The sequence below is a fragment of the Rhinolophus sinicus genome, chromosome 18 (assembly GCF_057876585.1).
Source record: "Rhinolophus sinicus isolate RSI-liver-muscle chromosome 18, RSI-T2T, whole genome shotgun sequence".
NCBI classification, from domain to species: Eukaryota; Metazoa; Chordata; class Mammalia; order Chiroptera; family Rhinolophidae; genus Rhinolophus; species Rhinolophus sinicus.
This window is the reverse complement of record NC_142518.1, coordinates 67,097,175-67,114,494: the sequence shown is the minus strand read 5'-3', so window position 1 is coordinate 67,114,494 and position 17,320 is coordinate 67,097,175. Positions and strand designations below refer to the sequence as shown.

General features: G+C 39.9%; 1 protein-coding gene across 1 annotated transcript; it reads right to left on the bottom strand.

The window, feature by feature from the left end:
- Nucleotides 1–386: 386 nt before the first annotated feature.
- TMEM35A (transmembrane protein 35A) lies at nucleotides 387–12,496 on the bottom strand. Its single transcript, XM_019716609.3, has 2 exons — nucleotides 12,245–12,496; nucleotides 387–2,014 (listed from the first exon to the last, which is right to left on the bottom strand). The coding sequence occupies exons 1-2, from the start codon at nucleotides 12,362–12,364 to the stop codon at nucleotides 1,610–1,612; spliced, it is 525 nt and encodes a 174-aa protein (XP_019572168.1). The 5' UTR covers nucleotides 12,365–12,496; the 3' UTR covers nucleotides 387–1,609.
- Nucleotides 12,497–17,320: the final 4,824 nt, after the last annotated feature.

The window sequence follows — 17,320 nt, the reverse complement described above, 5'->3', positions numbered from 1 at the left end:
GAGAAGTCTGTGGCACTGGAACTTGTGCTACCTTGTGGACACATATACTGAGATACACTGGTTCACCTTCATTTAATACACCTGCAATTTTCTCTGAACTAATTCTTCCACCTTCCCTTGGCATCACCTAATGAAGCAGAATTCCCCAAACCTGGAAATTGTATTGGGATCCTAATTCTATGGCTTTCCATCTTATGTGCTGACATCACAGAACTCTGGGGGAACTTAAATGATATTGGAAAGTTGACAACCTCATATACTAATATTAAGTGATTATACTCCCCCTTCTCTTTCTTCTCCTCCCTCATCAAGACTAAAAAAGAAAAAAAGTAAGCCTGAATCCCTTGATATGACCCTTGCTTTCCAGATTTTCATTATTTGTCCAGTTTCCTCCAAATTTCAATTTTTTTTATTTTGAAAGAACGAGAGAAATAAAACAGAGAGGTACCAATTAACAAGAACAATGACATTGAAGAAAATACAATAATTTGTACTCCCCCACACACAACACCCCCCACCCCTTTCCCCATCCCTGGCACAATAATATTAAAACCATCAAAGCACATCTAGCAAGGAGAAACAGCAATATGTAATGAAGAAAGCAAATTTTCATACTGCTCAATCCAACCAACTCATCAAATGTCCTTCCCACAGCCAAACTCCACACCCTGGAATGATAAAGAAGTGTAGAGGAGACAACTTTGGGGGGTAACCTGGATCTCTGCTTGCACTAGCAAAGTTCAGTGATGATTCAATTGGAATAGTGAATCTCGTTGGCAGGGAAACACTGGGTATAGTTCCTCTGTCAAATTTCAGATGATTTAAGAGAACAGCTAGAGTTTGAGATTCACAGACTTCTAACAGGACTAATCCCTGCTCCCTCAACCACAGCAGTGGAGAAGCTGCCAAATCCTGGTTAGCTGCTGAGAATAGTGGAAGTGAGGCAGTTTTGGTTTAAGAAAATCCGAAAAAGACGTCTGGGCAACAAGTTTACTGCTTCAGTTTCAAACTGTCAGTAAAGGAGTGTAACTCGCTGTCTCAAATTGAAAGAACTTTTTCCTAAAGTGGTAGGTTTAAGTTTTCAGCTTAATCTATTGAGGGATTCCCCCATCCTATGGGAATACATCACTTGTTTTATACCAAAAGTAGGATTATCTTTATAGGAGGTTTATTTTATTCTGTCTTCACTAAAATTGGTCTATAAAGGGAAGGATACCCATGAAGGATTAGTTCAAGATCAGAGCCTTCTCCTTGGCATGTGCGTGCACACACACACACAGCAAATACATTTTCCCACACATATAATTTCACAGTCACATGCTTGCTGGAGTCCATCTCAAAAAAACACTTCAATAGTTAGCCATATACATGTACATGCAGCAAGATGTGAGAGTTGCCCCGAAGTGATTAAAGGTGGCGCACATATGTCTATGTGGGGAGGTCATTTTAGAGTATAGGTGTACACAAGCCAATAGGGCCATTAACTTGCAGATTATATTTTTCCCTCTCCCCCAAGGTAAATAAATCAAATGAAAAACACACACTGACATCTTTTTGGGTGTCATGGAGGCAACTGCCAGGAAGGTCCACTTTTTGCACTTTTGTTTTCCTATGACAACTTCATTTTGCCCTGAGGGGCCTTCTCGTACAAGGAGGGCTGCTCCTCGCCTTTCCCTGCATTTCCCACCTTTCCTGGGGGCGAGGGCTTCTTCTCAGAAGATCGGTCTTCGGGCTTGCGCGCAATCAGCAGGCGGCAGGTGAGCAGGATTCCAAACACCAGGGCATGGGCGTAGCGTTTGAGAGGATCACCGACTAGCTGGTGGAAGAAGAGCACAACCAACACCAGCAAGAGCAGGAAGAAGTTGGCCACATCTTTGGGACGTCCAGGCACAAGGGTCATGACAATGCCACAGGCCACCTCAAGAGTCCCAATGCTTTTGCGAAGGAGAATGGAATTGATCCCCATTTTCTTCAGCAGAGGAAGGGCTCGGACATACGTCTTGTAAGCACGTTTCTAGAGTGGAATACCATAAGGAAATCACTGCGTTAACTATGATTTTAACATTAGAATGAATAATACACAAGCAAGGTCCTCCTTCCCCACGATTCCCTTTCTATAACAGCCAAGGGTGTCCCATTTTTTACTGTGCCCCCTAAATAAAAGCCTTGTAATTAAGAAAAAAAGCAAGCAATCTGCTAAGAGCCCTGTGATTTAAACCTTATTACTCAGCACCAAAGGTAAGAGAATTTGGCTTTATAGTTTAATTTTTTCTGATTATAAATCATAAACAACATTAAAAATTTAAAAGAAAATTCACCGGGCCCATAAGAACTGGTACAGATTACCCACATCCTCATTTTCTAGTGCCTGTCTTGTCCAAACCCAGATGCATATGAATGCCAACAAAAATGAAACGAGGCAAGGCACAGTATGGTAAAGCCTCACTAATTTGGACCTACCTAATTTGGAATTAATGATTCTTCAGAAACTTCAGCTGAGCTGGAGTTTATATTTATGGAATCTATTTTTTTAAAGTGTGTGCTAAACAAATAGAAAATTAAAAATGTATGCAAGTGTTAGCCCCTTATATATCTTTAAAATATAGTAAGACAAAAATCATTCTCATGGTCATTGAGATAAATCCCAAAGCCATTACAAGACACTACTTTGATTAGCCTGGTTCGAGTTCATTAATTTTAATTCAACAAATATTTATTGAACACCTACTATGGATTATTCGATGGAGATATACAGATGAATAAGACAGGGTCAAGAAGCTCTTGGTCTAGTGGGGGGAAACAGATACATAAACAGCATTATAAAGCAGCATGGTTAGTGGTATATAATAGAGGTCTGTACAATGTCCAATTGTAGCCCAAAGGAAGACATCATAGGACAGAGGAGGGAGTCACTGGATATATTACAAAGTAATAGAATTATGTTGACCTTAGAGTAATAGAGAATCATGTTTATCACTATTCAGAGTGGCCTGATCCTCATTTTGGAGTAAATTGATGAGATTTTATCAAGCGTCTTATTGGGTTGGCCCACTACTTTGTTTTCATTAAGTATCCATTAATTCATTCAATATTTATTAAGTGTCTCCTTATGCTGGGCACTATACTAGGTACTCTGGATACAGATATCAATTATTCAAAGGCCCTGCCTTCCTGAACCTTGAGTTTCTAAGAGGAAGAAAAGTTATGCAAATACATAAGTGCAATAAAGTATTATGAATGCTGACCAAAATTATGTAGTGGGTATAGTGGAGGCACAGCAGAGGGAATGGTCAAGTCTCCCTAGATGGAGACTGAGAAAAGCTAGAGCAGACTCTTAAAAGAAGAGCAGGTGTTCGCAAGATCAATAAGGGAAGGGCATTGCAGACAGAGGAAGCTGGACGAGCAAATGCCCTGAGAAACAAAATAGACTTGTGTGTTGTGAACACTGCCCTAGTTCAGCATAGGTTGGGGGGAAGAGGAGAGGGTGGGAACACATGAGATTGGGGAGATAGATATGAATCAGATCATGGAAAATTACATATGTTGTGTTGTAGAGCTGGACTTTATCCTATAATCCAGGGGCAGTAACATAATTTGCTTTTAAGGAAGCTCCTTCTGGAAATAATATGGAGGATGGATTGGGAGAGGTATGCCTAGAAGCAAGGAGACCAGGCAAGAGACCTAGACTAGAGTAATGACAGTAAGGATAGAGGGAAGGGGACAGAGTAGAAGATACTTTGAATGCAAAATCAACAGAATTTGATGTTTTACTGGGTGTGGACACTGAGGAAAAGAAGTAAAGAAAGATTCTTTGGTCTCTGGCTTGGATGCCTGGATAAAAGTTTGGGAATGCACATAGAGGAACAGGTTGGGATGACAGAGGGCAGGAAGGAGTGAGGAACTCAATTTGGGGTTTTCTGAGATGAAGTATCTCTAAGATATCTAAGTGGAGATGTCTGGTAGGCAAACAGTAAGAGAGGTCTGGGGTAAAGCTACAGAATGGATAGTCATCAGTATGCCCAGGTAGAATGTATACAGTGGAAAAAATTGTGTAACAGACATTTAAGAAATGGGGAGAGGAAGCGAGTCCACAAAGTAGACAGAAGAAAGTGTGGTCAGAAAAGTAGGAGGAAAACCAAGACAGACAGGGTCATAGGGGCCAAGAGGAGTTTTAAGAAAAGAATACCCAGAAATGGAATTGCTGGGTCATAAGGTAGTTCTATTTTTAATTTTTTGAGGAACCTCCACACTGTTTTCCATAGCGGCTGAACAAATTTACATTCCCACCAACAGTAAACAAGGGTTCCCTTTCCCTACATCCTCACCAACGAAGCAAAAAACACTAATTTGAAAAGATATACCCATCCCTATGTTCATTTACAATAGCCAAGATATGGAAGCAACTTGTGTTTCCATCGATAGATGAATAGATAAAGAAGATGTGATTCACACACACACACACGAATATTACTCAGCAAAAAAAAAAAAAAAAAAAAAAAAAAAAAAACCCACAGAAAAAAAACCGAATGAAATCTTGTCATTTGCGACAACATGCACGGACCTAGAGAGTACTATGCTAAGTGAAATAAGTCAGACAGAGAAAGACAAATACCATGTGATCTGACTTATACATGGCACAGAAATAGACTCATAGATACAGAGAACAAATTGATGGTTGCCAGAGGGGCGGGGGATGGGGTATAGATGAAAAAGGTGAAGGGGAATAAGAGGTACAAACTTCCAGTTATAAAATAAATAAGCCACAGGGATATAGCTCATAGAACAGGGAATATAGTCAATAATATTATTAATGACTGTAGAGTGACAAGCAGTTACTAGACTTACCGTGGTGATCACATTGTAAGGTATATAAATATAGAATCACTATGTTGTACACATGAAACTAATATAATATTGTATGCCAACTATACTTTAATATTTTTTTTAATTAAAAAAGAAAAGAAAGAAGAAAACAGTTAAAAGCACGAGATGCAAGACAAGTATTACAAGAATTGGGCAGAAAGCCAACTTGACCTCTCAGAAGCATCTGGTGCTTAGAATAGTGTTCACACTCTCTAGGTTTGGAACAAACATTCACTTCTGGACAAGTGAATGCACCCTTATTTCATGGATTAATTATCATGAGTGGCACAGATAATCCTCTGTAAGGACTGTTAGAAGACTGATGGTTTACTGAAAAATGCATGGGTTTGGATTCAAACGGACTTGGGTTCAAATCCCATCTCTGCCACTTTCTAGTTGAGTGTCCATGGGCAAATTATTTGACCTCCCTTAACTTCATTTTCCTGAGCAGGGATGAGACTAAGGTGAAGTGAGTGAGGCTATTTGCCTTGAGTACAAAATTTAAGAGGGAAAATATACTCATTGATCAAGGTAAATGATATCTGTGATGAACAAAATGTCAAAATTTTAAATAAAGGCAGGATCTGACTCTGCACTTTCACAACCCTGCCTCACTCACCTCTTCCTAATCTCATCCCTGTCAGATACTGTCTTTACTTAAAATTTTACCTCACTCTAGTCCTTATCCTGTTCCTGAGCACATAAAGAAGTACAAAATGTTAATTGTTCTTCCTCCCTCTTCCCATCTTGGGTTAAATCAGGGATTTTCAGAGAGGAATTTGGAGAGAAGTTGACCACTGGGCAGAGTGAAACCCGGAGCTGAATTCAGCCAGACCCACATGTAGCAGAGCAGAGCTGAGGGTTAGGTCACCTGGTAGTGGGGAGAAGCCTGCCCATTTCCTCTCACTATTAACCTAGATGCCACTTGCCCACTCTCTCCCACTCTGCATTCTGGTTATGGTAGCAGGGGGACGTTAGGGAAAGAAATCTTGACCCAAGAGGCTTACTTAACACTTTTAATTAAGGTCTATTTGCAATTAGTAACACAAAGCTTCCCAAGAGGCAATTCCTAAATCCTAAGTGTAAGCTTCTGACATGATGAACACAGGATGGAAGAAGAGTTATCTTACAGTCATTTTAGAACCAAGCCTTCCAGATGCTGGCTGAGTGGCTTCTGGAAAGTGCTCCATTTTTGACCAGGGCTAACCACCCATCATTCAAGAACAGATTATGATCTGGTATACTATAGTGGAATATGTAGCCCAGGGCCAAATTCCAGGTCTTTAAATCAAATTCCTATGAATTCAGTGATATTTTTTCTCTCCATTTGGTGTAACTCCATATTACTTTTTCAGTTGTTTATCTAACCCCTTAAACTGCAGCTGTGGATATTTTTAATGCAGCTGTTGCCTCTTTCTTTCCTCCTTTTTTCAAGAGAAACTGCATGTGGATAAGCCATGTCATCAATTCTTTAGTTCAAAGCTGAGTAGGTACGGATAGCATCTGTTCTCCAGGACTCCAGATAAGGAATGTTTAATTTGTTAGAGAGAGGACTGGGCTTAGATGGGGTCTTGACATCACAGGAGGTGCTTTATTCTTTCTCCTGTGGAATAGGATGGCGACATCTAAAGAATCCTACTATTGCCAGTCTCATCGATGTTTGGTCCCAGCCACCTCAGTTTTAACAATAGGCGTGTCACATATCTTGAGTGTATAGTAAGGAGAGCTCTAAAGACTAATTGTTCTGATAGTAAGAATAAAGAGAGTTGACTGAATTACTCTCCCAAAAGGCTCTTGCAATTCACTCTTTTAGGTCTGTTTCCTTTCCATTGCAATGACCCAGACCCCATAGCCATAGCTTCCATTTAGGGGAAGGAAGCAGGAAAGAGAATGTTTCAAATCCCTTTAATCAAAGGCAATCATCCAGCAATATCCTTGGCCTGGGATTCTTTAGATAAGCTAAACTCCAATTTTAGTTTTGTCCCTAAATTGCTTAGAGAGAATTACTAAGTAATTTATTACCTCGGTTTCCCCTTTTGTAAATTAAATGAGAATTTTGGAGATTTAGTCAAAGAATCATAGCGTTTAGTCAAAGCACCATAGCATCAACACACACACACACATTTTATCATTAATGAGATACACAATTAGAAATCCATACGTTTGCAAGCCACAGTAATTATTTTAATGATAATAGGGATGAATCAAGCAGGTCCATTCTTGTGATTCAGACATGAGTCAAAAGCATATGGAGCCTCTTTTAGTCATACCTTTTTTTTTTGTCATTTATTCTTCACAACACCCCAGGGTCCATGATCTCATATTAATGACATTAAACTTGAACAGCTCAAAACTGTCGAATAATATTCATCTTTGATTATAATTAATAACAGATCCAAGGCAGCTATCAGGACAAAATGGGAACAGAGGGCAAGTAGTTTGTTCCACTTTAGTTCACCTATGCAAATTAGGTGAAAGAAAAAAAAATAATTTGGCTGATATACTGCATGATTCCATTTATATAATGTTCAAAAGCAGGTAAAATTTACTTACATTGTTGGAAGTCAAGATACTAATTACCCTTTAGGAGGTAGTGACTGGAAGGGGCCATGAGGGGATTTTTCTGAGGTACTGGTTATGTACTGTTTCTTGATATGGGTGCTGGTTACACAGGAGTATGCTGAAAACTCCTTGCACTTATGTGCACATTTCAGTATATATAATACTTAGATAAAATTTGCAGGGAAAAATAACCTATATGAAAGCAGAGGAGGGCACTGACAAAAATCTCAGCCTGGTTGCTGTCTTATACCATAAAGCTATAAGTGCTGCAAAATTTACTGACTCAAATAAGATTCTCCTGAAACGCCATATGTGAATCACAGATCATTTCTTAAATGTAATAAAAAGCCATCACATGTATAATTAATTGCCAAATATGCATATGAATGATAAACATCTTTTAAGCAATTCTACTTCCCACTGTCATATAATGCTCACCTAAAGCAGAAGCTGGGAGACCTGATCCTACTAACAAAAGTGGATCCCTCCCTGATTTCATTTCAGGGCAGAAGAATCTGACTTCTACTGCCAGTCAAAGGTCACTCTGAAACAAGCAGTTTTTGGCCACTGAGAGGCTGCAAGTTCCCTGGCATAAGCTCCAATGTAGTTTAGCTTGGGATGGCTAGCTGTGTGAATTAGGCAAAGCCACTTCTCATCTCAGATTCAGCTTCCACTCTGAGGGAATAAATATACTGTACTACCTCAGAGAGCAGTCTAAGCATCAGTGAATTACTATCTTATTACCTAGTTGGAAAGCAATTAATGGCAGTGATTGGAAGCATAAAAGATCACCTGTGGACATTAAATAAACTGCTCAACCATATCTGGAATGTTTCCCCAGGGTTATACAAACCGGAGAGTATTTAACTATAGATAAGCAAATCAATCGAATCAACAAAACTTTCCTATGAGGGGATGCAAGGAAGCAGAGACTTGCCCTGTCTTCCTGAAGGCCCAAATCACTTGGCTTCATTGTGACAAGATATTTGGTGTTTTATTACCATTCCATATGTGGCCCCTTGTGCTTACAGGATGGAACCACTGCTATAAAGAGCCGAATACCAGTTATATTTCCCTTAGTAGCATTTATAAGTGCTGTCTCCCAATTTCAAGTGAGTTAATAAAGGCATTTATTTAGTCAAGAGAGTGGTCTGTCATGTTGAATTCACATGGGATTTAGAGTACTCTACAACAACACTTGCCAAATCTAGAGGAGGTATGGGCCAACACACACCAAATGGGCTATTCAAGAGAGGCACCTGGAAATTCTGCACGGGATCCACTTGTGCATTACCCAGCAGCAAGTGTGGAGTTTTCAATATTAGCTGATTGCATAAAGTTTGTTCACCAGGGCACATGAAACTGACATCTTGCTCTTCTAAATGCCTGATTTCAATCCCTTAAACTGGCCATTCAAATTAGCCAGGAATCCACTGCACAAAATAGAATCAATTATCATTATCACCTCATCCAGCACATTTTTTTGAACACCTATTATATGCAAACACTGTACCAGATGCTTCCACATGTAATCTCAGTTAATATTTACAACAACCTTCTGAGGTAGGTATTATTATCCTCATTTTACAGATGAGAAAATTGAGAACTAAGATTGTCAGGATTTGAACCCAAACCTGTATGACTCAAAGCCTGTACTATTTCCACTAACTTTTCCTGGCTTTACCAGTAGAGACAGGAAAGAAGTTCATAGTCATTTGTTTGGTTTGTAGCAATGATTCTTCATGGCGAGGATAACACCTAGGCATAGCACTAATGGTTTTAGAACAAGAAAAAAATAGTTGGCAGAAAAGAAAAAAAAAATCTAAATTTGAAAAATCGGTTTCAAAGTAAAATGAACACCCAAGATATGGACTGGGGCAGTTGAACTGACACAAAAAAGAAGAGAGAATGTGCTATATATTTTCAAGAATCAGCTGTAAGTTCTGATATCCAAAAAAGTTGTAACCATTAAAGACTCCTCTACTGAGAGTACTGAGTCACCGACTTGGTTTCTAATCCTCCAACAACAGTTTATTCTATGACCTTGGATCAGTTTATCCATCAGTAAAATAAGAATATATAATAAAATGAATCTACCTCAAGAAATATTTTAAAGAATAATCTTAAAACAACAATAGTATGTAACACCATCACCTTGAGATTTTATGAGAAAAGCCACTGCAGTCAATACATGACTAACTCCATCAATGCAGAGGAATCATTCCTAAGGAAAACAGAAAATCCCAGACACTCATCTCAGCTGATCTAGGGTTGAGGTCCTGAGGGGCTGTACTCCCTTCTAAGAAGCAAGAACCAACTCCTGAACTGCATAATTAAGAGCCAATCAGAGAAATTTGAAAGGTGGTGACCAGCCAAGACAGTGCTACAATGACTCATTCATTCACCCATCCATTCAGAAATTATAAATTGAGCACTTCCTTTGTACTAGAAGTGAATTTTCTCCACTTCCTATGGGTTCAAGAATAAAGCTGGACCAGTGTAGGCACTATGCAGTGGGTCTTACCCCAGACAGCCATCTGCAGCCTGGAGCCCAGTGCACAATGCAGGAGGGGACTCTGGAAAAGGGGAATCTGAAAATCCTCTTTAAGCTTCTGTGAAATCTCCCTCCTGGCTAGATATAGTTCTTTTATTCCCTCCAGACTTCCCTGAACACAGAAGCATAGAATTATAGAATTACGTGCACACATACACACACACACAATGGTTCTGTACTACTGTATTAGATTATAGTCATTTAAATAGGTTACTTTGTATGATATTATTTAAATATGTTTGTATGATATTATTTAAATGTTCCTTTGTACGATACGAAATCTTCATATTTGTTTCTTCTGCCTTTCATTAGACTGAAATAGCTCCACTCCCTAGGAAAAAACCTACTGCGAACCCATTTGTGGCTGGTCCTCCTCGTAAGCTCCTGACAAGCTGGTAGAAAGCTTCCCGGTGACTCCATCTTAGTTGGACTGCCTGCAGAGCCTAACACTGTACTTAGGGTGCAGCTGTGGGGCGTGGGGTGGGCTCTAAAGCAGCTGAACAGGTTCTAGGGGACAGGGAGTATACTGAAGAAGAGTATATTCCTAAGGAAAGGGAACCTTAAAGATACCTAAGGTGCACACATACAAACATATTAATATATGTGTATATGAAAAATAAAGCAAAAGCAAATTCATTTGTTTATAATCAAACACTAAACTACTACTGCCAAGACAAAAATATAGTGGCATTTCCCCTCCACCCAGTCCCTCTGCCTTTGGTGGCTCCTGCTACCCCACCTCCCCTCCTATCTCCACCCCTCCCCAAGGCAGGCTGCCTTGGATACTCATTTTGACCTGATTTCAATTCCATCTGGTCAAACATGCTGGGAGGAGGGGAAGGGAGAAGGAGAAACACATTAGGATTTTCTACTGGGACTAGACTTGGCCCTTGAGTTCCAGCCACCCTCCCCCACCCTAGGGTGATTCTGTGGTGAGGGAGACATGGAAAGCACCAGATCAAACCCTGAGACAAAAACCAAAGCTACCTGGAAACATTTTCTGAGCAGCTACAATTTTCCATTCTCCATCCATTTGCAGCTCAAGTTGAGGGGCCCTGGAAGGCTCTCAGTGGGCTCCAGGATTGCTATGTATTCCTGTTAACCTGTGGGGCCATTCCTCTTTGCCTCAGCCTTAACGGTGCATCCCTCTTGCCTCTTTTCTCTCTCCCTTCCTGTTCCTCCCCTAAGCTCCTTTCCTTCTTGACCTTGAGAGCCCAGTAATGGGCTCCCTCTTATTACTGGAAGTCTGGCACAGATAGTGAGAAGCAGGTTCCCTTCAGCTGGGGTGGGGAAATGAAGAGGCAGAGTGAAGGCGAGAGGCGAGAGACCAAAAGGAAACGTCCCCTGCCGTCTCCTGATACTCCACGGCAGAGGAACAAGTCCTCTTCACGCCCAACTGGGGAGAGCAGCCCAGCCCCCAGGTTGCAGAGGAGATGTTTTGGCCAGTCACCTTCCGTGATTCTAACTCTGCAGAGGGGAAAACCTGCAGAGGGCCTGGCCCTGGGCATCCACAGGAGGAAAGGTGGGGATTATAGACTATTTTGCAAGAGATAAAGCAGACTTGGCAGATTGTGCAGATTAGCCCACAAACAAAACAAAATAAACCAAAACATCCAGCCCTCCCTTGAGAGAAGGGGAAGAAGCAAGCCTTCGGCGACCTTTATTTGGGCCAAGACTGCTTTGTCTCAAGGATACAGACACGCGCCCAGGCTGCTAGGGGAATACCATCAGCTCTCCGTCTGGGATGAGGAATACCTTTCCCGCCCCTAAAAATTGCTTCTTTTACTGGCACTTTCTCCCTCAGCCCTTTCCCTCCTTCCCCTTTGTTCTTCCTGAAAATAAATAAACTCCAGCTTGCCTAACTCTTAGCTTCAAGGGAAGGAATCAGACTTGCAGACTGGTTGCCCGGACTTTGGGTGTGCTGGAAGAAGGGGAAGGGAAAGGTTCCTGCCAGTGACAGGTGTTACTCAGGTCTCAGCCTCCTGGATTAGTTCGGGGTATGTGAGGGGGTACTCGCTGGGCAACCCCTCCCCCAACTAGCATTCAGTGGCTAGATCCAGAACAGATGCTCCTGGTATAGCCCACAAATGAAATCGCTCTCGTCCAGCTGCTCCTTCCAAGCTGCAAAGTTGTTGGGGAGACAGGAGGGTCCGTGGTGGGGGTGGGGGTTATGGGGATGGGACCGCGGATTGGGAAGGAAAGAAGGGGAAAGGTATTCGCGATCCCCTGCGGGTGCGCTCCTCATCACCCGTTCGCTTCACTTACCATCTCATTGTAGGCATCCTTGCTGAGCCTGGGGGTCAACTTGATAGTCCCCATGAAAACAAAGAAGAGTCCCAGGGCCACTGAGAGGGCCACGACAGTTATGGTTCTGGGGGATGCCATGGGGTCACCACGGCAGGTCCCAACTAATCCTATTGCTTTGCGCACCCTGTCAGTCTAAAGCGCAGGCAGTTAGCACAGAGAGTTCGAGAGGGACGCTGCGGAGGCGGCAGGCAGCTAGAATGACAAAGGGAGAGGAGGGAGCTTGAGAGAAAAATTGAGAGATCCAGATTCAACCTCTCTCACTACAACAATCGCTGGGTCCTAATGCCCTTCGTTTGCTCCTCCCTGGCTGAAAGCACAGTCTTGAGGTTAAATGAAGCCCTAAACTGAGGTGGAAACTTCAAGTAGTGTTAAATGGGGGAAAGGTAGGGTATGCTTCGAGCTCAGTCCCTGAACTGTCTCTGGAATAAGTATCAGGGAAGACCGCCTTTCTACCACTTTACACCAGGAACACTTTTCATCTCTGTAGTCCTCTAGTTATCACTGCCTTTCGTCAACCTCTTTCTTTTTCTCCCCTTTCCTTTGCCTCGATGAAATCGTTAGTCCTCAGAGGTGCTGTTTTCTGCAGTTGATGACACTCAAGGATAAAACTGCAAAGTTGTCAGGCTTGATTGCTGCCAATGAAGGCTTTCTCTTCCTCTAAATCCGTTCATGGCTCCCATTGCCCAGTTGTTAACTGCAGAGTTTTAAACTTGGCATTCAAGACCGTCCACATTTTGATCTCTGCCCCTCTATGGAGGCGTATCTTCCAATAGCTCCCACTGCCATGTGCCACCCCTCATCTCCAATCTACTCATGGCCCCATGCAACCTGAGCTTTCCCACCTCCCTTACATTCTTTTTCCCTACCCCAGCACTCTTCACTAACATTCAACTTTCTCTTCAATGTCACCTCCTCCACAAAGCCTTCTCTGATTCATCCCTAGCTGGATTTGATTTCTTCCTCCTCTGATTTCCTGTAATAATAACCAATATTTATTGACTGTTTACAAAGTGCTAGACACTGCCCTTTATTTGTATTAACTCATTTAATCTTTACAGCAACACCGTGAGCTAGATATGAGCTCCTATTTTATGGATGGGACATTGAAGGTAAGTAAGCAACTTGCCCAAGAGTATGCACTTGTAAATGGAGAGCCAGAATTCAAACCTAGGCAGTCATTTCCAGAGCCCAGGTTGTTAACCTTTGCTCTACTGCCTCTCTGTATGATATTTTGCATCATTAGTAGGGCACTTACCTGATACTGTAATCACACACACACACACACACACACACACACACACACACGACTTTTTGAGAGGCAGTGTTCATTTCAGTAAGGGAGAGGGGATAGTTCGGAGTTAGATACAGAAGATCCAGGGTTTAAAGCCCAGCTCTATCACTACCTCTGTGAACTTGGATAAGTCGTTTAACTTACCTGAGCCTCCATTTCCACATTTATAAAATGTAGATCAAAATTCTGCCTCAAAGATTTGTTGTAAGAATTCCATGTAAGCAAATTGCCTAGCAAGTGTCTAACATATAATGATACCTCAATGGATACACTTCTCTTCTTGCTTCTTCTGCCTTCCACTTCAGTTAGTTTAGATTATAAGCATGTAAAAGGTAGGAACAACTTCTATATATCTCCCCATAGTCTCTAGAATAGCGTCTTTTGTGCACCAGATCCTAATAAATCTTCGTTGGAAAAAATTGATGAATTTAAATGCAAATATCCCTAGGAATGGTAACACTTTAAGATTTAGCAGTCATTTACATCTTATGGTAGAAAAATTTCAGACTCTTTTCTGATTATAATTACTGAATTAAATTACTGAGTGCCTACAAAGTGAAAACAAGGGAATTAGGCACCGTGGGACTATACAGATAAATGAGTCAAAGACCCTGCTCCCAATGGGCCTATTCTGTAGAGAATAGGGTTTTTTAGAGAGGAATTTCTTTATACAAGAAAGAAATACTGGAAAGAATAAAACAAAATGAAATGTTTGTCTTTATAATTTGTTTTCCAAATGTCCTACATTGAGTATGGCAGTCAAATGAGTACTTAGGGAAGCCCATTCACATAGTTAAGCAACTGATAAAAAAAATATATGTACATGCATACTACTTTTCCCTTCAAATTGCGTGATAATGGAAATAATAGTATTCATTATAAACTGTATAAAATACTGACTAACAAGTAATATAGAAAAAAATAACTCATGATCCCAACATGCAGAGATAAACATTGTTAATATTTTGATCAATATTTTAATTGACCTTTTTCTTAAATACCTCTCTATGTGCAAAATAGATATGAATTCATTTTTCAAAATTTGATCCTACTATAGTCAGTTTTATACCCTGTTTTTTTTCCTCTGCTTAGCATTTTTCTGTATCATTGGACTGTCTTCAAAAATACAATCTTTTAAAAATGATTGCCTTAGAAAAGAATAAAGGGGGGTCTAAAATATGGTGATGGAAGGAGACCTGATTTTGGGTGGTGAACACACAATGCAATATACAGATGATGTATTATAGAATTGTACACTTGAAATCTATATAGTTTTATTAATCGATGTCACCCCCAATAAATTTAACAAAATTAAAAAACACCGAGTGAGTTTAACAAAAATTTGGATGCAGTTCAAATTTAAACAAATAATAATGATTGCATAATACTTCAGCACCATTTAAATGTACTATAATTCATTTAACTATTTTCCTATTGCTAGATACTGATGTTTCCATGGTTTTCACTTCTGCAAATAAAGATGTGATGCACTTTCTTGTACATAAAACTTTGCCTAAATTCCTAAATTTTTCCTTAGGATAAATTCCCAGAAGTTGAATTATAAACTTTTCATATATCTAACATTTACTTATCATTTAAAGGATGCCAGACACTATGTTCAGTGACTTGCATGTATTGTAAGATTAGTACTATTGATTGTCTTCATTTTATGGATGAGGAAACAGAGCAAGGAGTGAATCAGTTCCCTGAGTCCAGAGCAGGGCTGCCACCTTTTGGGGTAGTCAACCTAAACCTTTGTTGTGCCTCAGTATGCTTCTGCTGCTACTTTAATTAATTTAAAACATTTTAAAAGACTTTTGATACATATTACTATGTGCTTTCCAGAAAGGAATTTACCCTCCCATCGGCAGTATGGAAGTGTGTATGCATCACCACATCAAATTTGCATTGAAAATTTCAGTGTGTTTTTCATCTTCGCCAATTTCATTCATTAAAAAAAATTTATTTCATGGAATATTGATGTGTTGGAACATTTTTCATCTATTTATAGGTTATATGTATATCTTCTGTTTATGTTCTTTTCCTTTATTTTGAGTATTGGTGTTTTTTAATTGATTCATAAGAGATCTTTATATCATACAGATATCAATCATATTTTAAGTATTTTTTCCAGTTTGGGTTTGCTAATAAAATTGGAGCCAAATCTAGCAATACTTTTATAATGTTTTCCATTGCTTTTATGCTTAGGTATGTCTTCCCAATCTCAAGATTAAACATTTGCCTATATTTTATTAAAGCTGTTTTATGTTTTGTTTTGTTTTTTACATTTTATACTGACAGCTAATTCAGAGTCCTCATTGGTTTGTGATGCTTCCTTTATTGTACATCAGGTTCTTACCTTTTTTTTTTTAAATTTATTGGGGTGACAATTGTTAGTAAAATTACATAGATTTCAGGTGTACAATTCTGTAGTACATCATCTATAAATCCCATTGTGTGTTCACCACCCAGAGTCAGTTCTCCTTCCATCACCATATATTTGATCCCCTTTACCCTCATCTACCACCACCCTCCCGCCTTACCCTCTGGTAACCACTAAACTATTGTCTGTGTCTATGAGTTTTTGTTTCTCATTTGTTTCTCTTGTTCTTTTGTTGTTCTTGGTTTATATACCACATATCAGTGAAATCATATGGTTCTCTGCTTTTTCTGCCTGACTTACTTCGCTTAGCATTATAATCTCAAGATCCATCCATGTTGTCACAAATGGTCCTATTTCATCTTTTCTTACCGCCGAATAGTATTCCATTGTGTATATATACCACAACTTCTTTATCCATTCATCTATCGAAGGACATTTTGGTTGTTTCCATGTCTTGGCCACCGAAAATAAAGCTGCAATGAACACTGGAGCACACGTGTCTTTATGGATAAATCTTTTCAGATTTTTTGGGTAGATACCCAGGAGAGGGATCGCTGGGTCATATGGTAAATCTATTTGTAATTTTTTGAGGAACTTCCAGACTGCTTTCCATAGTGGCTGCACCAATCTGCATTCCCACCAACAGTGGATGAGGGTTCCTTTTTCTCCACAGCCTCTCCAACACTTGTTAGTATCTGTCTTGTTGATGATAGCCATTCTGACTGGGTTGAAGTGATATCTCATTGTGGTTTTGATTTGCATTTCTCTGATGATTAGTGATGTTGAACGTTTTTTCATATATCTATTTGCAATTTGTATGTCCTCTTTGAAGAAATGTCTCTTCAGGTCATCTACCCATTTTTCAATCGGGTTGTTAATTTTTTTGTTGTTGAGTTGCATGAGTTCCTTGTAGATTCTGGATATTAGCCCCTTATCAGAGGCACTGTTTGCAAAAATCTTCTCCCATTCAGTTGGTTGACTTTTTATTTTGTCGATGGTTTCTTTTGCTGTGCAGTATCTTTTAAGTTTCATATAGTCCCATTCATTTATTTTAACTTTTATTATCATTGCCTTTGGAGTCAAATTCATAAAATGCTCTTTGAACCCAAGATCCATAAGTTTAGTACCTATGTTTACTTCTATGCGGTTTATTGTTTCAGGTGTTATGCTTAAGTCTTTGATCCATTTTAGATTAATTTTGGTACATGGTGACAGACAGGAGTCCAGTTTCATTCTTTTGCACGTGGCTTTCCAATTCTCCCAGCACCATTTATTGAAGAGGCTGTCTTTCCTACATTGTATGTTTTTTGCTTCTTTGTCAAAAATTATCTCTCCATATTTATGTGGTTTTATTTATGGG